This window comes from Triticum aestivum, chromosome 2B, assembly GCF_018294505.1.
Source record: "Triticum aestivum cultivar Chinese Spring chromosome 2B, IWGSC CS RefSeq v2.1, whole genome shotgun sequence".
Lineage (NCBI taxonomy): Eukaryota > Viridiplantae > Streptophyta > Magnoliopsida > Poales > Poaceae > Triticum > Triticum aestivum.
The window spans coordinates 789,672,768-789,693,342 of NC_057798.1; the positions used below are offsets into that span (position 1 = coordinate 789,672,768).

The following is a 20,575-nucleotide window of genomic DNA, read 5'->3' on the forward strand; positions in this document are numbered from 1 at the left end:
CCAGATATCAATCCGGTCGAACACCATCTCAGACGGCCTCACTTTCCCTTCGCAGTCTTTCATGATTAGCACGTTGAAGTCAAATTGCCATGGTCCGTTCTGAAGGACGTGCCTCCAATCCCCCTCACATACGAAGTGGACTACAAATATGTTGGAACCCATGTCCCGGAACTTTGCCTCCTTATGCAGTCCTCGGGCTCGCGGTAGAGTACGCTCAAGAGCAGATTTTTTTCAGAGGTTTGGATGAGCATACCTTCCCAACCGCAGACCACCTGGATTCCATAGGGTGAGCCTGATCCTCTTCCTCAAAAATGATGCCATCAGCTTCTTTATCCAAGAGAACCATCCCCCCAAGCCTTGCCGAGAGACTCGCTGCAGGATCCGGGGTCTTGCTCTCTGCCAGAGACTTAGAGAACCCCCGGCTAGCAGAACCAACCGTCTTCTTCGTCGGCGTGACAGTCGCCGCCGCCAACATCAAAGTTGTGGTCGCCGATGTCCCCTCCTGCGCCGCAGCCTTTCCCTTCACCCTCTCCACCATCAGCCCCACGCGAGGCAGATAGCAGCACGCCGACCCTGCGACCAGAGAGCGTCATCGCTAGCCCTAGTCGCTGTCGGAAACACACCACCCCCAGCAGAAAACCCTAACCCTAGCGTCACAGCGCGATCGCCTGGCAATCGCCCGTAACCGACTCCCAAAGCTGGTTCTCTAAGGGCACGCCAAATGCGCAACGCATGATCGATTTCCTGGAAAACCTTATTTGACGCTCTACGTCAAAGGGTCGACCAAACGCACAGGCACACGATTGACTGGACCGGCCCTTCTCCCACTGTACCTATAGCTGGCAGTTTCGGTTTTGGGAACCTTCCAGAAGATTCCTAGCTGGTTTTTATCGGGTTTGGAAACCTTCTAGGACGTTCCTAAACTAAGTTTTTTTTTCTTTTTCCGTTTCTTTTTCTGTTGTTTCTGTTACTTTTTCTTTTCTTATTTTTCTTCTTTTTAATTGTACAATTTTAAAATTGTTCCAAACATTGAATTTTAGCTTGCGTTCCCAAATTTTGTTCAGTATTTCAAAAATGGTTCAAAGTTAAATAAATCGCGTTTTACAAATCTTGTTCGAAGTTTTAGAAAAATATTTCCATTTAAAAAAATACGTATGCAAAAAATATTCAGAATTTTCAAATTGTTCTCTGATTCAAAATTTTGTTTCTGCATTTCAATAGCTGTACCCTTTTTCATAAAAAATACTGGATTTTAAGAAATATTTATGTTTGCAAAAAAATGTCCGTGTTTTATGAAAAATTTTGAAGTTTCCAACAATACTTGCGATTTGAAAAATTGTTCTCATTTTATGGAAAATGTTTCCTTTTTCAAAAAAAATCATGTATGCAAATAATCTTCAGGATTTTCCAGTTGTTCACAGATTCAAAATTTTGTTCTGCATTTCAAAACTTGTACCCGTTAATTTTTTTTGTGGCAACGCACCGGCATTTAGCTAGCTCGCGTGTAGCAAGCCAATTAAATTAGAAGAAGGGAAGAGGAGGACAAAAAGGCAGGCCCAGGCCCCACCTGTCAGACAGCGCTTCAGTTGCGGTTCCAGTCGAATTCCTTGCTTCCCTGGGCGGCCATCCCATTCCCTCCCAAAAGAACAAGGAAGCTGCCCACCCGCCCGCCCCAAAGCCAAAGCGAAAAAGCCAACTCCACAATCCACACTCATACACACACACACACACACACACACTCGGTTCCCTCCCTCGAGAAGAAGAGGAAGAAAAAGGAGGATGCCTTGCCTCCCTCGGCTCCCTTCCCTTGCCTTCTTCCTCACCCCCACCACCCGCACCTGACCACCGCCACCCTCGCTCGCCGCGCATTCTCTCTGCTTGAAGCCACAGTGCCGTCCAAGTGAAGGCACGTCCATGGCGTCGGGCGGCGGCGGCGCCGGGCCGTCGCGGCCGCAGCGGCAGCTGTCGATGGGGCCGCGGAACCTGTCGCGGGCGATCACCATGCGGACGGAGGGCTTCTCCGGCGAGGAGGAGGAGAGCGAGCTGGTGCCGTCCTCCCTCGCGCCCATCGTCCCCATCCTCCGCGCCGCCAACGCCATCGAGGATGAGAACCCGCGCGTCGCATACCTCTGTCAGTATACCCCATTACTCTGCACTTGCATACTCTCTGCTCCCTACTGATCCATCTCTGCTCCCACCTGGCTACACGAGTGCTGCACGCATCCGTCTAACTAGTGCTCCAAACAAGATGATCCTTGAAAAAAACTACAGGAAAATTACAGCTCTTTTTTGTCTAAGATGAAGTTTATCCAGAATATATATTTTTTTATCATGTCAGCCATACAAGTTATAGCATCAACCATAGGAAAATCACCCTTGAAAAAACTATACGAAGATCCAAAAGATAAGATGAACTATAATAAGGGTCAGATAAATTTCTGCCTAAGTGAACCACCATGTCATATACTAAAAAACTTAGTTTAGTTTAGCATATGTGGTTGCCTCACTTTCACGCTACTACACAATTTTGTTCATGTAGCTCACTGCTCCTCTGTTTTTGTTTTCCACCTGACTGACTGACTTGTTGGGTTATGTTACACAAGGCCGTTTTACCGCGTTCGAGAAGGTGCACAAGATGGATCCGAACTCGAGTGGGCGCGGCGTTCGGCAGTTCAAAACCTATCTGCTGCATAGGCTGGAAAAGGTATGTATAACCAAATTACTTGCTGCAAAAGCAGAGGATTAACCATCTCTTGGTGTCATGGTAAATTCGTCCGGCCGGCCAATTAATTTCGTTGAAATGCAGCATTTCCTTTTACAAACAAATGGTTACTATTTATGCTCTTGTAGTTATTCCTCTGCCCGGGGGCCGCCTTTTCAAACATAAAATGAATTACTATTCCCCTGCTCAAGATATTGACCCTGAGGCAAGGCATACATACGTGCAGTATTAAATAAAGCCCTGGTCCTAATTTAGACCATTAGCCAACGACCATATTTTGCTTAAGGGAAAATAAATAAATCTTCATCCTTGACTTAATCTTTCATCTGTCACGTTGGGATTCTTCTCCTTGCATGGAATGCAACAAATTATTACTCCCTCTGTTCCTAAATATTTGTCTTTCTAGAGTTTTTAACAAGTGACTACATACGAAGCAAAATGAGTGAATGTACACTCTAAAATATGTCTATATACATCTGTATGTGGTAGTTCATTTGAATCTCTAAAAAGACAAATATTTAGGAACAGAGGGAGTAGAAAAGGATTTGGACCTTTCTTCTCCTTGGTGCATCACATGCCTACCAAAGCAATCACGTGCGCATAAAGGATCTCATATGTGTTTATCTTGATATGCACATAAAGGTCCTGCAGCTTCACCTTGAAGTACTTTTGGCACGTAAATATTCATGACCAGTACTCCATTAACGCGCGACAATGTCTGAACAACAACAACACCAACGTCGGTCTTGGTTGTATCACAGATGACTCAGAATTACTGGCAATAGCTTGTCTTCGTGCTCGATCAGATGATGCCTCCACCAACTTGGAATATAGCATGCTGAAACCATTAGCCCATGTTAGTTCACACGAAACTTTGTCGAGTGAGGAGTCGTCTTCTAATTTCTCTTTCTGAAAAACAAATAATCTGAAACAAAGTGCTTTGATGTATAAACAACTGTAACAATAATGTAAATCTTAATGTAGCCATTGCGCATTGTTTGCAACTCGTCATCAGACATGTTTGTTGCTTGTTATTTCACAGGATGAGAAGGAGACACACCGCAAGCTTGCGTCGACTGATGCAAGAGAGATTCAGAGGTTCTACGAGCAGTATTGTAAGAAATATCTGGAGGGTTTTCAAGACAGAAAGCCGTAAGCCTCAGCATTGCGTTGCATTAACAAGTTATTTGTAGAAATGATTAAATGGAAGTCATCCTTAAGCTGTGCTCACTTTTTCTGTATGTATGACACGCAGGGACGAGATGGGTCAATACTATCAGACTGCATCCGTCCTATACGACGTGCTAAAAACGGTGTCGCCTCCATCTGGGCCTGACGCCAAGGTTCGACATTCAACGACTGCAAATAATTGGGATCATATTATTATTATTTCAACTTCATGGCTTGTTTGCACATCATGAAACGTTATTACAACCTGGAATATGTATATGTTTTGCAGTTTGATGAGTACGCGGAAGGGGTTGAAAAGAAGAAAGCTTCCTTTTCACATTACAACATATTACCCCTCAATATTACTTCCGGTCCCACACAACCTGTAATGGAAATACCTGAGGTCAGGTTATGTAGTATAAATTTCATTTGCATTGACTTCTTTTATACCACATGTAGCCTGAATGATTATCTTGTGTGTGTGAAAACTGCAGATAAAAGCAGCAGTGGAGCTTCTTCGCTGGACACGGAATCTTCCAATGCCAAGGCCGGATCCGACTAGTGTGCCTCAAGAGATAGAAGGGCCTGTTGTTAATGACTTGCTTGATTGGCTCTGGCAAACATTTGGATTTCAGGTGGAAATTAACTAATACTTGGATTTATGTTCTAGACTCTGTGCTGGGTGGTTAGGCACCAAGGTGTTCTGTTATTTGTTTCAGATTTTCATACTATGTTCTGCTTTATTGTTGTAGAAAGGCAACGTGGAGAATCAAAAGGAACATTTGATTTTGCTGCTTGCTAACATGGATATGAGAGGAAGTGATAGTGCCCGCGAGGGTGAAAGACAAATTCACATGGTAAATCTTTCTTTGAACCTCTTTCTGTCACTTATGCTGGATCAACTCATTTTGGTGAATCCCTTTTGCAACTGGATTTCTGCTCCTATTAGTGTCCATATTAAATTGATTCATGACCTTCTAATATGCCTTGCAGATACAACGCAATACAATTGATCGCTTGATGAAGAAAGTTTTTCAAAATTACATTTCATGGTGCCGATATCTGCATTTGGACTCAAACATCAAGTAAATAATATAACATTTTGTTGCACGCATGGTGCTCAAAATTACCCTCGTTAACTGTGAGTAATTTTCATGCAGAATTCCACGCAATGAGTCCACACAACAACCAGAACTCCTTTACATAGGGTTGTATTTGCTGATTTGGGGTGAAGCTTCTAATGTTCGCTTTATGCCTGAATGCCTTTGTTATATCTTCCACCATGTAAGTGGCAATTTTATTCTTGCATCTAAGATATCTTCTTTTGATAAGTACTCCTCACATGGGAACTTTTTCATCGTACTTTGTTGCAGATTTATTGAAAATCTAGTATGTTCAATTTCTTTTCAAACATGCATAGTGACCGTAATGCTAAGAAGGCAGTAAATGCCAAATATTTTTGTTATAGAACTATTTCGGCTTTTGAGTGAGTATGGGTGAACTTCACATACCTATTCATGTAGCAGTGATTATATAATCATGTGAAGAAGTGTCTTCTGATAGAATTCCAAGGGTCAACAGTTTCATGATACTGTAGAATCCTGAGAACAACAAATTAACTTCTGACTTCTGAGGTATGCAAACGGATTCCGGTCGGCTATCACTCCCATGAAAAAGAGATATTAACATGAGTACCGGGAAACCCACATGATGAGGTTTTCTACGAAGATGCTTGTCATGGGCTAATTATTTCAGGCAATATCTATACCAAACAAAGAACAATTTGCTATCTCTGTTTTTGTAAATTCAGCAGTCTACACATTTTTAGCACATTTCAAGGCCACTAGAAAAGAAAATAAATTTTACCATGTGTAAATGGTGTAATGCATGAAAAACATTACGGATGAGCATAGACTCCAAGAGAACTACATAACAATGAAGCACGCAAAATAATAGATGGCTTGACAAACAACATGTATGTCTTTTTTTTGTTTGTTGATGTTTTTATGACATATGTATTATTATTTTGTTATGAATGACACTTTTCAGATATACTTTCGAAAATGAAGCTTTATGTTAGAGCTTCACATTTTTCTCACAAACAGATCCCGAGGCTAATGTCCTGGGTATTTCCTAAACATACACAGATTTCTTGACCAATCTTTTTCACCCTATATTCATGATTTAGATGGCAAGGGATTTATATGACATAATATCTGATAGAAGAGAAGGATTTTTTGACCCACCCTTCCAACGAGAGGGGAGTGATGATGCATTTCTACAGCTGGTTATCCAACCCATCTACAATGTTATTTACAATGTATGTACTCGGGTGTCTTGTATAATGTTCCTTGCTAAATGTTGTTTGTTATGCTTACTCGTTTAATGTTCATTTGGTTTGAAAGGAAGCTGTAATGGGTAAGCATGGTACTGTCAGCCACTCAAACTGGAGAAACTATGATGACCTGAATGAATATTTTTGGTAAGTTACTCTTGATAATTCATCATTGTGCTTTACCTATCAGTAGAATCTAAGATATCACTTCTTACTAGTCATTGTTTCCTCCACACATTCAGGTCAAAGAAATGCTTCAAACAGCTTGGGTGGCCAATGAATCAAGCCTCTGATTTTTTCACCAGTCCTACGAAAACTAATAATAATATCAAGGTATTGTATATTGACTAACCCTTTGCATATTTTTTGTGCAACATATACTACTTATTATCATACTCAATTCTTGAACTTCTTAGGATTTGTGATAAATTCTTAGGGGTTTAACGAATTCATGATAAACTCTTTGTTTAATTTCCTAGAAATGTGAAAATTTCTTTACTTACATGGTTTTAATTAGGATGTTAATATCCATAAAAATACTACTAGTTCCAAGTGGAAATAAGATATTGAAAATTTTGGTTTAAAACTTCTGTTAAATTGTATCGTTTATAATGAAAAAAAAACACTTCAGTTTGGTCTTAGATTTGTGATACGCCTGGGAAGTGGGTAGTTTGTGGCTCCTCAAAGCCTCAAACTGCTCCAGGGGCAAACAAAAGTAAACGTGAAAGGATGATACGTACAAAAACATTAGCGAAAAATGGAATATAAGGAAACACAAAAAAAAACATTGTTCCAAAGTATTAGCAACGAAATGAATACATGGAAGTGAAATTGCTAACTGTAGACATAAACAGGAAGAGGACAGGGATACAAAAACAGTGGTAATGCAGTTGATTATATAAGATTCTGATGATTTTGAAAAATGATCGTACACTATTTTTATATCATCTTTCAATTCATTGGGGTGATGTAAGCCAAATGTGGCATGCAATATACCTACTGAGGATGTGGGAATTTAGTAAAATGGTGGGAAAGAACTGAGAGTTGTCCAAAGAAAATGAACAAAAGGGAAAGCATGTTCAATACATCACATGATGTGGATTGGATAAGTTAGTAGTTGAAGAGGGGAGATGTAGGCATGTAGCTGCACACCCTTGGGGTTTGGCGGTGCCCTAATGGCGACAGAGGTAGAAATAGGGTTTGTGGAGATGATCAGACTGATTCTGGTTTCTGTTTATCTCTTGAAGAACCAAAAGGGGTGAACCTTGCATTTTTCAATCATCTCATCCTTTGCATAGGAGCCAACCCTATTAAATTGATCCAACAAACTCAGACTAAGTGAATCAATCTAAACAACTTACTTGCCGTGAGAGGAAAGCAATTGCCAACTTGGGATAAATATCTACGACAGTAAGCCTTGTGCTCACCTGCACCCTTCTGGGTTTGAGGTGCTGCAACTGCACCCTCCTTGGGCCTAGGGTGCTGACAGTAATGCTGGCCCCACATGACATATATCCCTTTTTTTCAGTGAACATACATGAAATCTAGATTTCCAGTGGGACATGTATGCACAGTTGCATTCAACATGTAATCTTGATTTCCAATGGGACATGTATACATTTGCGTTCGATGGTTCATATGTGTTTTTCTGAAAGAAATCTGAACAAGTTTAGTACATTTGATAGCATAGAACTAACTTTAGATGTATGCCATATGAAGCAACGTGGTCATTCGATCAGCAGGAGGAGGATGTCCAAAACAAATTTTGTTGAAGTTCGTACATTTTTGCATCTCTTCAGAAGTTTTGACCGGATGTGGGCTTTTTTCATATTAGCTTTCCAGGTATGGGCTTCATCATTGAATTAAAACATGTCATGTTTATTTATTTGCCATATCATGTTTTCTTCTTCCTTCTAGGCCATGGTAATTATTGCATGGAGCCCTTCTGGATCACTTTCTGCTATATTCGAACCAACAGTTTTCAGAGATGTTATGACAATATTCATAACAGCTGCATTTCTAAACTTCCTTCAAGGTACAGATGCAATTTTAGTCTCAGGAACTTCAAGAATCTCGGAACCTTGCGTAGTTGTTTTATTTCAATTTCAAGCAGTCCTTGCTTAATTTCCTTTTGGTTTCTGATAGAATTCGAAATTACTTTGGCTTTTATTTGTTATCCAGATGCTGCATAATTTATAAACTGATCTCTTAAACTTTTTCAGCAACACTTGAGATAGTTCTTAACTGGAAAGCTTGGAGGAGCCTAGTTTGCTCGCAGATGATACGGCATGTTCTGAAATTTGTTGTAGCGATTGGCTGGTTGATAATTCTTCCAGTGACGTACACAAGTTCTATTCAAAATCCCACAGGCCTTATCAAGTTCTTCAGCAACTGGATCGGCAATTTCCAGAGTCAATCAATTTATAATGTTGCAGTTGCTCTTTACATGTTGCCGAACATTTTCAGTGCCTTGTTTTTCATATTTCTACCAATTCGAAGGAAACTGGAGCGTTCAAATGCTCACGTTATTAGATTTCTTTTGTGGTGGACGCAGGTATATTTGATTAGATCTATCTACTTGACTTCTTAGTCGAACTGATTGTAGTGCTCGGTTCTGACATGTTTTTTACTAATCAGCCAAAATTATATGTTGCCCGAGGCATGTATGAGGACACATGTTCACTTCTTAAGTAACTTTCTCTCCCTCTCTCTCCCCCTCCCTCTCCCTCTCCCTCTTACCACCTTTGCCTAAAACTAAACACTTTTCTTCGTAAAATAGGTACACAACATTCTGGATTCTATTGCTCATATGCAAGCTCGCCTTCAGTTATTATGTTGAGGTTGGTATAATCTAGCCAGTATAATAACATTTTTACTAGTTCAAGTATCACCATGGATATATGATTGTTTGCTAAGCAAATTTATGATGTAATGGCTAGTATTTGCTCAAAATAATCCAGCAGTTTTAGTTTGTTTTGCACTTTACTCAAATTTGTGTTCCATCCATTTCAAAATAGATGTCCTCTTATAGAAAGTCAGCAGTTATCTTTGAACACTAACTAATTAAAAAACTCAGATTGGTTAGATAGAAATTGGTCCATTGGATATTCAACTAAAAATCATTTCCCATACTACTCCCGCTTCGACTAGAGTGGGGTAGGGAGGTGTTAGACATCATAGTGCATGGGACATGCACGGACATCTCCTACAGTTGGCAACATGGATGCTAACCAACTTGATTAATGTATCATGATTCATATGTATTGTAATCTTTGGCTTTTGGCATATGTTGCCCTCCTCCGTGTTCTATATATACCCATGTTGGGGCGTATCAACTAAGTGCAAATCCTAAACGCCTTCAGTTGCTTATTTCTTTCTTGTCCCCCAGTGACCTTGATTTTTTTTCTCTTAAGCAGCTTCAAATACTGAAAGTGTACTGACATTATTTTGTGTTGTGATCACTGTTGGCAGATTTCTCCTCTAGTTGGACCTACCAAGACAATTATGTTTTTGGGACGGGGGAGGTACATCTGGCACGAGTTCTTTCCATACTGTAAGATTATGTTGTGCTGGTGCTTTATCAAATGCAATTCATTACATAAGGTTTCAAACACTGATAGGATGCTACTTTTTCACAGTGCAGCATAATTTAGGTGTTGTTTTTACTATATGGGCACCAGTTGTCATGGTATGTATCAATTCATGTGTTGTGTGTGTGGGAAAGGGGGGTGGGGTAAATACCAGGCTGATAATTTTAATTTTTCCTATAGGTATACTTCATGGATACGCAAATATGGTATGCTATTTTTTCCACAGTATGTGGCGGAGTAAATGGTGCCTTCAGCCGCTTGGGAGAGGTTCGTACCATGTCTATTTTTACCCTTGGGAGTGTTGATGTTTTGGCTACCGCTAGTAAAGCTTGCAGAATGCTTACCTTCCTGCAGATCCGAACCCTTGGGATGTTAAGATCAAGATTCGAGGCAATCCCAAAAGCTTTTGGTAAAAATCTTGTGCCTACACATCGTAGTGAACCAAAGAGACATGAGCAGGTCCAAATTTTCTGAACTTTGTCAGAAATCGTTTTTCCGACATTCTTTTTGGATGACACAGTAGCTGATTAATTGTCTCGTCTAATATTTGTCTGAAATCTTTTCACCAGGATGACCGGACTTCGCGTATGGAAAAGAAGTTCTCTTACATATGGAATGCATTCATCAACTCTTTGCGAGAGGAAGACTTAATAAGCAATAGGTTTGTTGTTGCTGTTAGTGTTTTCTTTTTGTTAACATGCTTTTGTTGTTGATGTTGGTCTCTTTCTTTTTTTTTTTTTGTTAACATGCTTCTAAAATTGTTTTGTGTTTGCTTCTAAGCGAGAGAGATTTATTGGTTGTCCCATCATCTGTGGGTGACACTAGCGTTACTCAGTGGCCTCCTTTCCTTCTCGCTAGCAAGGTACGCTCATTTAATTATTCACTTGTTTACCACTCGATTTTCTCTGAGGTAATACTGTAATGCTCATGACTATGATGTCTTAGATTCCAATGGCACTTGATATCGCAAAGAGTGTCAAGAAAAGGGATGAAGAACTACTAAGGAGGATAAAACAGGATCCATACACCTATTATGCCGTAATAGAGTGTTACGAGACATTGTTAGATATTCTGTACAGCCTTATAGCAGAAACAAGTGATATGAAGTAAGGCATAACGTGTTTCTTCTAAAAAACTAATTTAGTATGTGCTTATGTCGCTAACTAATTGATTTACTATTCCATTGTTTCATGGATACAGAGTTGTTGATCGAATACGTGAGAGTCTTGAAGAGAGCATACACAACCTGTCACTTGTGAGAGATTTCCGATTGGATGAACTTCATCTGCTAAGCGATAAATTCAATAAGCTGCTAAATCTACTATTGGTACTGATAAGTAACGTTCTTTTGATTTCTTAGCAAGATATATTTTTCATACAATATTTCCATTTCAACACTACAAAAACTGTTCAATCGATTTACAGGAAATTGAGCAAGAGGGGAACGACACAGCAAAAATGACACAGATTGCCAATCTATTACAAGATACAATGGAAATCATCACACAAGATATCATGAAGAACGGACAAGGGTAAGATCTATGCTGATTGCCGAAATGTGCACCTTCAGGAATAAGTTTTGACAACCAACTTTCTTGCAAATCCCAGTATTTTGAAGGATGAGAACAGAGAGAGTCAACTGTTTGCAAATATAAATCTGGACTCGATAAAGGATGAAGCTTGGAGGGAAAAGGTCATTTATCTTTTTAGCAACTTATTTCAATAGCAGTAATTTCTAGAAGTTTACAAATAGTAGTGTCCTCATTATCTATTGGAATTCTGTGTTAACAGTGTGTTAGGCTTCGATTGTTGCTGACAACTAAAGAATCTGCAATTTATGTGCCAATAAACTTGGAAGCTCGGCGCAGGATGACATTCTTTGCAAACTCACTATTTATGAAGATGCCAAGGGCTCCACAGGTCAGCAGCATGATGTCCTTCAGGTAAGAGACCCAACTTGCTAGCCCTCTACCATATTCTTTCACCAATCCTTTTTTGTTTCTTGGCACGTAGTTAATTTCCTTTTGAACTGTTAGGTGAGCTCACCTATAGATTTCTCTGTTAGTTTTGTTTCTTCTGACGCTTTGATCGTACTGCTCTACGATTATTTTTTGCTGGAGAATATGCAATTAACAGCATTTCTGTTTTCACATCAGTGTTCTAACTCCATACTTCAAAGAGGAGGTGCTCTTTTCGGCAGAAGCTCTTCATAAAAAAAATGAGGATGGGATATCCATCCTTTTCTATTTACAGAAAATATATCCAGGTCATTTATCTCACAGTTGTGTATGTTGATTGTCTTCTGCTGTCAGTAAATGCTCACAATGAACTATTGCATGCTAACAGATGAATGGAAGAATTTTTTTGAGCGCATAAAACCTAAGGATGAGGAGTCCCGTAAATCAATGATGGATGAGATCTCACGCTGGGCATCTTATAGGGGACAAACCGCCAAAACTGGCAAAGTCACTAACTCTACTGAGCGTCCAAAACTAGAACCAAAGGATGAGTTCCTTAAAGCAAGGATGGAAGATATCTCACTCTGGGCATCTTATAGGGGACAAACACTCACCAGAACTGGTAAAGTCACTAACTCTCTTGTGTTGAATGAACGAACATCTATCTTGTTATCTAACTCTCTGTTTTATTGTGCTAGTGAGAGGAATGATGTACTACAGGAGGGCGCTTGAGATTCAATGTATTCAAGATAAAAATGGTATTGGTTAGATTAACTTTTTTTTCTCCATGATTTATTTTTCATTTTTTCCAAATATGCCCATGATTTTCGTTCCATTCTTTGCAAATCTGCATATGTTTTTGAGTCCATTAGTATGTTGCAGCTAAACTGGATCACCAGAGAACAAATTCATCCTATCAAGATGGTGAGTCCGTTGCAGAGATGGACCTGGCCATTGCTGATATCAAATTCACCTATGTTGTCTCCTGTCAAGTCTATGGCATGCAAAAAGTATCCAAGGATGCCAAAGAGAAAGCTCGCTATCTGAACATCCTTAACCTCATGATGATGTACAAAATCTAACGCATTCATTTCTCTTAAATATTAAGGTTACTACAATCCATCTGATATTTAAAATGCACAGGTACCCGTCATTGCGGATTGCTTATATTGACGAGGTAGAAGCTCCAAATAAAGATGGAATGACAGAGAAGACTTATTATTCTGTTCTTGTCAAAGGAGTGGGTGACAAGTATGATGAGGTACTTACTGAATATAAAGATAAATATTTTCACTTAACATCATTTGCACAAAATCTTTACCGCCTTTTTTCTAATTAAAGGTAGAATACTTCATTTATTATGTTCCTTTTCTAGATAATATTTTTAAACAAAAATTACACTTGTATGTGGGTAGTAGTTTCTCATCATATTTTACTCACTGATTGTTGTATACAGTCAGAAACTCATGTAAAGCAGCAACTGACCATCTGTTGCATATGCATCTTTATTTCAGTGACATTTTTATATTTTGTGCTAAACTTGATTTAGGAAATTTACCGCATCAAGCTTCCGGGCAAACCCACAAATATTGGAGAGGGAAAACCTGAAAATCAAAATCATGCCATAATATTCACCAGGGGAGAAGCACTCCAGGTCATTGATATGAATCAGGTACAGTTTCCATTTTCACATTGTGCGTGTTCAGTTCCATGCGTCAACCAGCGTATCAGCTTTGTTTGTCGAAGAAGGCCCAACCAGGCCAACAATGAAGGCTTATGTGGTCTGCAACTGTGACTTGGTTCACTCCTATGAGTCCTTGGCATCTTCACTCGGATCCATCAGCCATTTGTGAATTTTGGGGCAAAAACTGGGTACAGCTAACGACACTTGGTCAACATTGTCCAAACACACTCAAAACAGTCTCACTATCCAATTGTACTACTGGATCGTGTTCATTTGCTGCCGCACACTCTTCTCTGCCCAAAAACACTAAAACTCATGTTCACATGCAACCATACAGAACAATCTCTTAAACTGTGACATCTAAGTCTTGAGCCCAATGCTGGTTACAATACCAATACCATGCTAGCTGCAAAGAGAAACAACGATAATCTGAATTGTGGCCCAGCTGGTCAATATATGCATGTAGGAGTCATAGGGAAACCATGTGGAGTCAGTTAGAACTAACCTATAGGTCCTAAACTATTCTTACATATTCAACTAACAGGACAATGTTAACTATTGCCTTTTTACTTGTAGGATAATTACCTCGAAGAGGCATTTAAAATGAGAAATGTGCTGGAGGAGTTCGAGAGTACCAAATATGGAAAGAGCAAACCCACTATATTAGGTCTCCGGGAGCATATTTTTACTGGAAGGTATATCCATCTATCCAAAGTTCTGTCCAATTATTTTGTTCATCCATTTATGATATATTTTTCTGTAAGTAACATTTTTTTTTCTATCTAGTGTTTCATCACTTGCTTGGTTTATGTCAAATCAAGAGACCAGCTTTGTTACGATTGGACAGCGAGTTCTGGCAAATCCTCTCAAGTATGTAACATTATTTTCATTTCCGTAGAGAAACTATTAATCCAATGCTTTTTAGTTAGAATGGGAAAAAAATTGAGTTGGCTGTCAGTTCCACTATATCGTTTTGGTCAAACCAAGTCCACGACCATGGGAATATTTGTAATTCACTTCAGATTTATCTTGTGAGGAATTCGTGCCAAAAAAACTTCCTTTACATACTTAAAGTCTTAGACATTAATAAAGTATTTTAAATTATGTACATGCTTAATGCTTTACACTAAATTCCTAATCTGTCAAATATAGTTGTAGTCTAGTAAGAATAGTATAATGTGCTACAAAGAAGGCAAGAACTTTGGATTTGTCTTTAAGGAGAACGTAAGTCTGATATAAAGAGTTAAAGCATTGCTACTTATGGTTAGACAAAAGAGAAGAGCTAACTGTGATTTGTATCCTCTTAAGGCCATAACAATTCAAGTTCCAGGCACTTTGTAGCTAAAATGTACTTTTGCTCTAACCACGACTTGCAACTTTGCTGAAATTTATAATAAAACCATGCTTTCATTAAGTGACACTTGTATGTGGCCAGGGATACTCTAGAATCTTGATTTACTTGTAGTTGCTAAGATGGTCCGCCTAGTCCTGACAATTTGCTGGCAAGCCTGGTAATCTTGATTTACTTGCTGTGATCTCGTCAACTTATGTCAACTAGACTATTATGAATTCAGGGAATATGAAGGTTTAGTGAGTGGGAAAAGAAAGAAATTCAAGATCATTTGAAAATTGTTGCACAAATATGTCAGACCATGTTGGACAATCGTACTATGTACAAAGGCAACTAACAGTATTACGAGATGAAAGCAAGGATCACTAAACTTTTTGTCATATTGTTAAATAGTTTTGTTCAATCCTTTCTCATGTTTGTATGTTTATTTATGTATGCAAGATGCACATTTTCTTTTGATGATGAGGCTTTGTGTCCCTCTTAACTCATTATGATGTACCACTGCAGGGTTCGGTTCCATTATGGCCATCCTGATATTTTTGATAGACTCTTCCATATAACTAGGGGTGGCATAAGTAAAGCTTCCAAGACTATAAATTTAAGTGAAGATATATTTTCAGGTAAGTCTACATCTCTTGCGAACATTTTACAGTTATCCTTTACTGAAAATGCATTTACTGAATTTAATGTTTCTTAGGTTTTAATTCAACAATGAGAGGAGGAAATATCACACATCATGAGTACATGCAAGTTGGTAAAGGACGTGATGTGGGAATGAATCAAATTTCAAGCTTTGAAGCTAAGGTTGCCAATGGCAATGGTGAACAAACATTGAGTCGTGACATCTATCGTCTTGGACGCAGATTTGACTTCTACAGAATGCTATCTTTCTACTTCACTACAGTTGGCTTTTATTTCAGTAGCATGGTAAGAATACATTAACTTAAGATATCAAGGAGGAACATTTTCTCTAAATAATGCCTACGCTATCTCCTTTCTGATGCATTTTTTAGTGGACTGTAGGTAGCTAGGAGAGAACCATGGTGAATATTTATTTAAAATCCAAATTATGAGAGTTATTTATAGATCAAAAAATTCTGTGAAAGAAAACAGGAGAATTAGGTGGAGATGATCGAAGTTCAAGCCATTTATATCATCATGCACCAGTATGTTAAAATGGTTAAGCAGCAATATCATCGTTTGAATGAAAATCAACAATGTTTGGCATCATTAATACGATTTCCTTAAAATGGTCACTCTCAGGATTTCAGTTATTATCCATGAACTTATTATGTGTTCATTCTGCATATATGTATTTTGGGATACTGACTCCATAGTTCCTCCTTTCAGGTTACTGTACTTACAGTCTATGTATTTTTGTATGGGAGGTTATATCTCGTCTTGAGTGGTCTGGAAAAGTCTATTTTGCTGGATCCACGTATTCAGGAGAATATCGAGCCTCTTCAAAATGTGCTCGCTTCACAGTCAGTTTTCCAGCTTGGTTTGCTGCTTGTCCTCCCAATGGTCATGGAAGTGGGCTTAGAGAAGGGATTTCGCACAGCATTAGGAGAGTTCATCATCATGCAGCTTCAGTTGGCCTCTGTATTCTTCACATTCCAGCTTGGCACCAAAACACACTACTACGGGCGGACAATTCTCCATGGTGGCGCCAAATACATACCTACAGGACGTGGGTTTGTTGTGTACCACGCAAAGTTTGCTGAAAATTATCGCATGTACTCCCGAAGCCACTTTGTTAAAGGACTTGAGCTGTTAATACTTCTGGTTGTATATCTAGCCTATGGAAGGTCGTACCGCACCAGCTCGAGCTTGTACCTGTTTGTCACCTTCTCCATATGGTTCATGGTGGCATCTTGGCTGTTTGCACCATTCATCTTTAATCCATCATGCTTTGAGTGGCAGAAGACGGTTGATGACTGGACAGATTGGAGGAAGTGGATGGGTAACCGTGGGGGTATCGGTATGTCTGGGGAACAAAGCTGGGAGGCTTGGTGGAGAAGTGAGCAGGCGCACCTCAGGAAAACCAGCGTTCGTGCTCTCATCTTGGAAATCCTCATGTCTCTTCGTTTCTTGATCTACCAGTATGGTATTGTGTATCATCTCAAAATTGCACGCCACAGCACAAGCATTCTGGTACTTTCTCTACATAACTAAGATGTGCTTTAATCAATTTGTACTAGTTCATTACAGCCTGGTTGCAGTGTATCCTAATGGATGTACTTTTCATTTCCTGTCGATCCACCTCTAGGTGTATGGGTTGTCATGGCTGGTTATGCTGACGGTTCTAATAGTATTGAAGGTAAGGCTTTGGCATTTCGTTTAATTTTGATCAGTTACCTGCCTCCAATGGATGCATAACATCTGGATCTGGATGTTGTACCTCAATTCTCTTCAGATGGTTTCAATAGGACGGCAGAAATTTGGGACAGATCTTCAGCTTATGTTCCGCATCCTCAAGGGCATTCTCTTTCTTGGCTTTGTCACTGTGATGGCGGTCCTATTTGCTATAGGCGGCCTAACAATTACGGATGTATTGGCTTGTACTCTCGGGTTCCTACCAACTGGTTGGTGTATTCTTCTGGTGAGTAAAACCCTCTATTTATCTACTATTAATTTTGAGCTTTAATTTGTATGTATATGCAACAAAAAAAAAAGTCTACCTGCTCATGAGCGTGCGAACAAGCACAGAACCAGAAAACAACACTGACTAATTAATTAGTTAATTCTCTACTAGTTAACGGACTGAAAAGCTTATTATTGATCAGAAGCAAACTCTAGTAGCATGTATGCATACTTATGTTGAGCCTTCCTTCCTTCTTCGCAGATTGGGCAAGCATGCGCTCCAATGATCGAGAGGACTATGCTGTGGGACTCCATCCAGGAGCTAGGGAGGGCATATGACAACATCATGGGTCTCATCCTCTTCCTTCCCATTGGCTTCTTGTCGTGGTTTCCCTTTGTCTCAGAGTTCCAGACACGGTTGCTCTTCAACCAGGCCTTCAGCCGGGGCCTCCAGATCTCAAGGATCCTTGCCGGACAGAAGGACATTGGGGAGTTCGAATGAATGACCAGTTCATGTTTCATTTCCCTCCCTAGCTAGTTTCTCTGAGATGTGATTGACCTTTAAAGAACATATGGATAGTAGGCCATGGTATATATTGACCTCGCTCCCATGTATATTTTGTCATTATGTGCTGCCATGTTACATACTATTTTGTGCACCAGGTCATCTGAATGTGCTCGTGAATCTAGCCTTGCAGCACCTGTTTACAGCTGAGCTGATGCATTACATTTCACTCCAACTGTCCCGCATTGCCTCTCAACCTACATCCTCTCTTCTCACATATTCCGTTTCATCAGTCAATTATATGGGGAAGCTACCAAGGTCGTCAGTGCATTTGCGGGGTACATGTATTAAATGCTAAATTCAGTTTTTAAACAATCTTTAGTATTTCTCATGATGTTTTTATTAGATTTTGATTTTGCAATGTTCAATGATTAACATAAGAAATTTTGAAAGCCAATCTACATATCAATCCATTCGAACCTAGCTAACACATTGCATCCTTTTGAGTATTTGCGGCGAGCGGCGCGTACTCCATTACGACGGGGCCGGGCAGGCTGCTAAGGGCCTAACTTGTAAGAAGGTCGGGCCTTGTAAGAACCAAGGACGAAGCTGGTAAGCAGATGAAGAGGTTGCTGCATATTTTCCATAAATAGTGGTCACGCCAGCTTAATTACTCATGGTGCATTGCCATCTGAACAAAAAGGCTCTGGTGGCCACTGCTGAAGCACTTAATAACACCAGAAATGAAGTGTCGACTAAGCTACCGCTGAAGAACAAACATGTTTCATGTTTGGTCTGGTTGAAGTTGAACTGAACAACATGGCAGAGAAACAAAATATTATGAGATTGGGTCAGGTTCTTGTTCCCACTCACCGTTGACGGTAGCACTTGATGCACACGCCTCTTCTATCTCGGTGACTGGCCTCTTGCTATCCTCCCCCTCGCCGTCTCTCCTCCTGTACCTCTCCGAGCACACCACCCTCCGCCTCGGGTCGCCGGTGTCGCTGACCCCGTGTTCCAGTTGCACGAGGGAGGGAAACATCACAGCTGTAGTAGACAGACAGACAGACAATGGGAAAAATTTCAGTTCACAGGTCCGAACCGCAAAGGCTTTATTGATTTACCTTCAGTTTCTGCTGGACGTCTGTTTAGGTACCGTAGACAGAATTCCTTGGTGCTGGCTTTCATTTCGTGGATGGACAAATGGCTGTGGTGCCGTCCACATAAACCTGCAGATGCAATGGAAGCAGAGGCAAGATTCAGCAAGGACACCAGCACGACGAGCACTGTGAGAGCACAATATGTATGGCACGAATTCTGGAAGGGAACCACAGGCACGGAGACAGAAGAGAAGTGGTACCTTGTACTAGATGGGGATCCTGAGGAGGCCGAGGGGGCGGCGAGGCTGCAGTCGGTCCGCTGCGGGAGGAAGAGGAAGCTGCGCGCGGCGGGGCTGTAGGGCATCCGCATCTGCAGGCACGCCGCCCCGTCGTAGTCCGGCGAGAAGTCCGACGCCCTGCGGTAGAGCACCGGGGACAGACGGATTCAGACTGAAGAAATTGAGGAAGGGGATTCTCTCGGGGGAGGGCACTCACAGGGTGTTGGCGTGCTGGATGTCGGCCTCCAGCACCTTGAGCGACTCCCTGAAAGGCCTCCGCGTGGCGCACGGCGCCGCCGCCGCCATCTCCCCCCTCCTCCTCCTGCTCCGCCACCAGAGGCCGCCGCCGCCAGAGCCAAGCAGGGCCAAATTAGAACGCCACCGCTCGCGCGCGCGAACCCTTGACCGCGGCGGCGACAGCGCCGCCGAAAGTGGAGGCTCGCTCTCCGCTCCGCTCAGCTCCACCGAAAGCAGGCTCGCCTCCACTTCCACGTGGTGGTCGTCTCCTTTTCGGCCGGCCGCCCCGCCACTTCTGTTTTTTTTTAGAAACGCCACTTCTGTTGCTACTACTCCCTCCGTTTGGAATTACTTGTCTCGGAAATGATGTATCTGGAATTAAAATATATCCAGAGACATCCATTTCCGAGACAAGTAATTCCGAACGGAGGGAGTACCAGTGAGCAAACCTGCCCGTATGGGCCGGCACGCCGATAAGGCCTGACCGGCCGAAAGCCCTCGGCAAGCTCTCCTTTGGGAGCCCCGCAACGATCAGCGCTACTTGACGCGTTCTCAGCCATTCGCCACCGTTGTGCTCTGGACGCTTTCTCTGGATTTTTTTTCATATACGTTTTTGGCTTTTTAAACAGTTTTTTTAAATTTTTTCGACGTTTTGATTTTTCACCGGTCTTCCTTAGCTTTTCGACAAAAAAACTTTAAAAAAAATTTGTGCAAAAAAACGTGTTTTTTTCTTTCGCGAGAGTCACGATTTTGCTTTCGCGAGAGTCACAGCCGTGCCTCTCGGAAACGGAAAAAAAACACGTTTTCTGATATATTTTTTTTCTTTTGCGAGAGTCACGGTTTTGCTTCCGCGAGATGCATGGTTTTGCTTTCGCGGGAGTCACGGTCGTGCCTCCTCGGAAGCGGAAAAAAATGTGTTTTTTCTTTTTTTTGCGAGAGACACGGTTTTGCTTCCGCGAGAGGCATAGTTGTGATTTCGTCAGAGGCACGGACGTGCCTCTTTCGGAAAGGGAAACAACCCGTGCTCCCGGTTAGGTTTTTTCGTCTGTTTTTTCGTGAAAA

The 20,575-nt window shown here is 40.9% G+C and overlaps 1 protein-coding gene and 1 pseudogene across 1 annotated transcript; one reads left to right on the forward strand and one right to left on the reverse strand.

The window, feature by feature from the left end:
• The first annotated feature begins 1,730 nt into the window (after positions 1-1,730).
• LOC123047443 (putative callose synthase 6) lies at positions 1,731-18,078 on the forward strand. The gene is made up of 42 exons (XM_044470999.1): positions 1,731-2,131; positions 2,604-2,704; positions 3,765-3,874; positions 3,978-4,065; positions 4,182-4,295; positions 4,387-4,527; positions 4,645-4,749; positions 4,886-4,977; positions 5,053-5,176; positions 6,081-6,212; positions 6,298-6,374; positions 6,470-6,560; positions 7,947-8,069; positions 8,145-8,262; positions 8,450-8,781; positions 8,865-8,917; positions 9,007-9,067; positions 9,699-9,780; positions 9,866-9,915; positions 9,998-10,084; positions 10,172-10,276; positions 10,387-10,478; positions 10,598-10,679; positions 10,763-10,923; positions 11,018-11,144; positions 11,243-11,349; positions 11,426-11,510; positions 11,609-11,760; positions 11,974-12,083; positions 12,164-12,397; positions 12,474-12,533; positions 12,658-12,844; positions 12,919-13,036; positions 13,325-13,447; positions 14,036-14,154; positions 14,246-14,329; positions 15,318-15,430; positions 15,508-15,737; positions 16,161-16,964; positions 17,080-17,130; positions 17,227-17,412; positions 17,656-18,078. The coding sequence occupies exons 1-42, from the start codon at positions 1,915-1,917 to the stop codon at positions 17,893-17,895; spliced, it is 5,868 nt and encodes a 1,955-aa protein (XP_044326934.1). The 5' UTR covers positions 1,731-1,914; the 3' UTR covers positions 17,896-18,078.
• On the reverse strand, positions 2,998-19,812 carry LOC123047444 (E3 ubiquitin-protein ligase AIRP2-like; annotated as a pseudogene).
• Positions 19,813-20,575: the final 763 nt, after the last annotated feature.

Coding starts and splice junctions, on each gene's coding strand:
- LOC123047443 (XM_044470999.1), top strand. CDS start 1,915: ATGGCGTCGGGCGGCGGCGGCGCCGGGCCGTCGCGGCCGCAGCGGCAG. Junction 2,705..3,764: donor TGCTGCATAGGCTGGAAAAG/GTATGTATAACC, acceptor GTTATTTCACAG/GATGAGAAGGAGACACACCG. Junction 12,398..12,473: donor ACAAACACTCACCAGAACTG/GTAAAGTCACTA, acceptor TTATTGTGCTAG/TGAGAGGAATGATGTACTAC.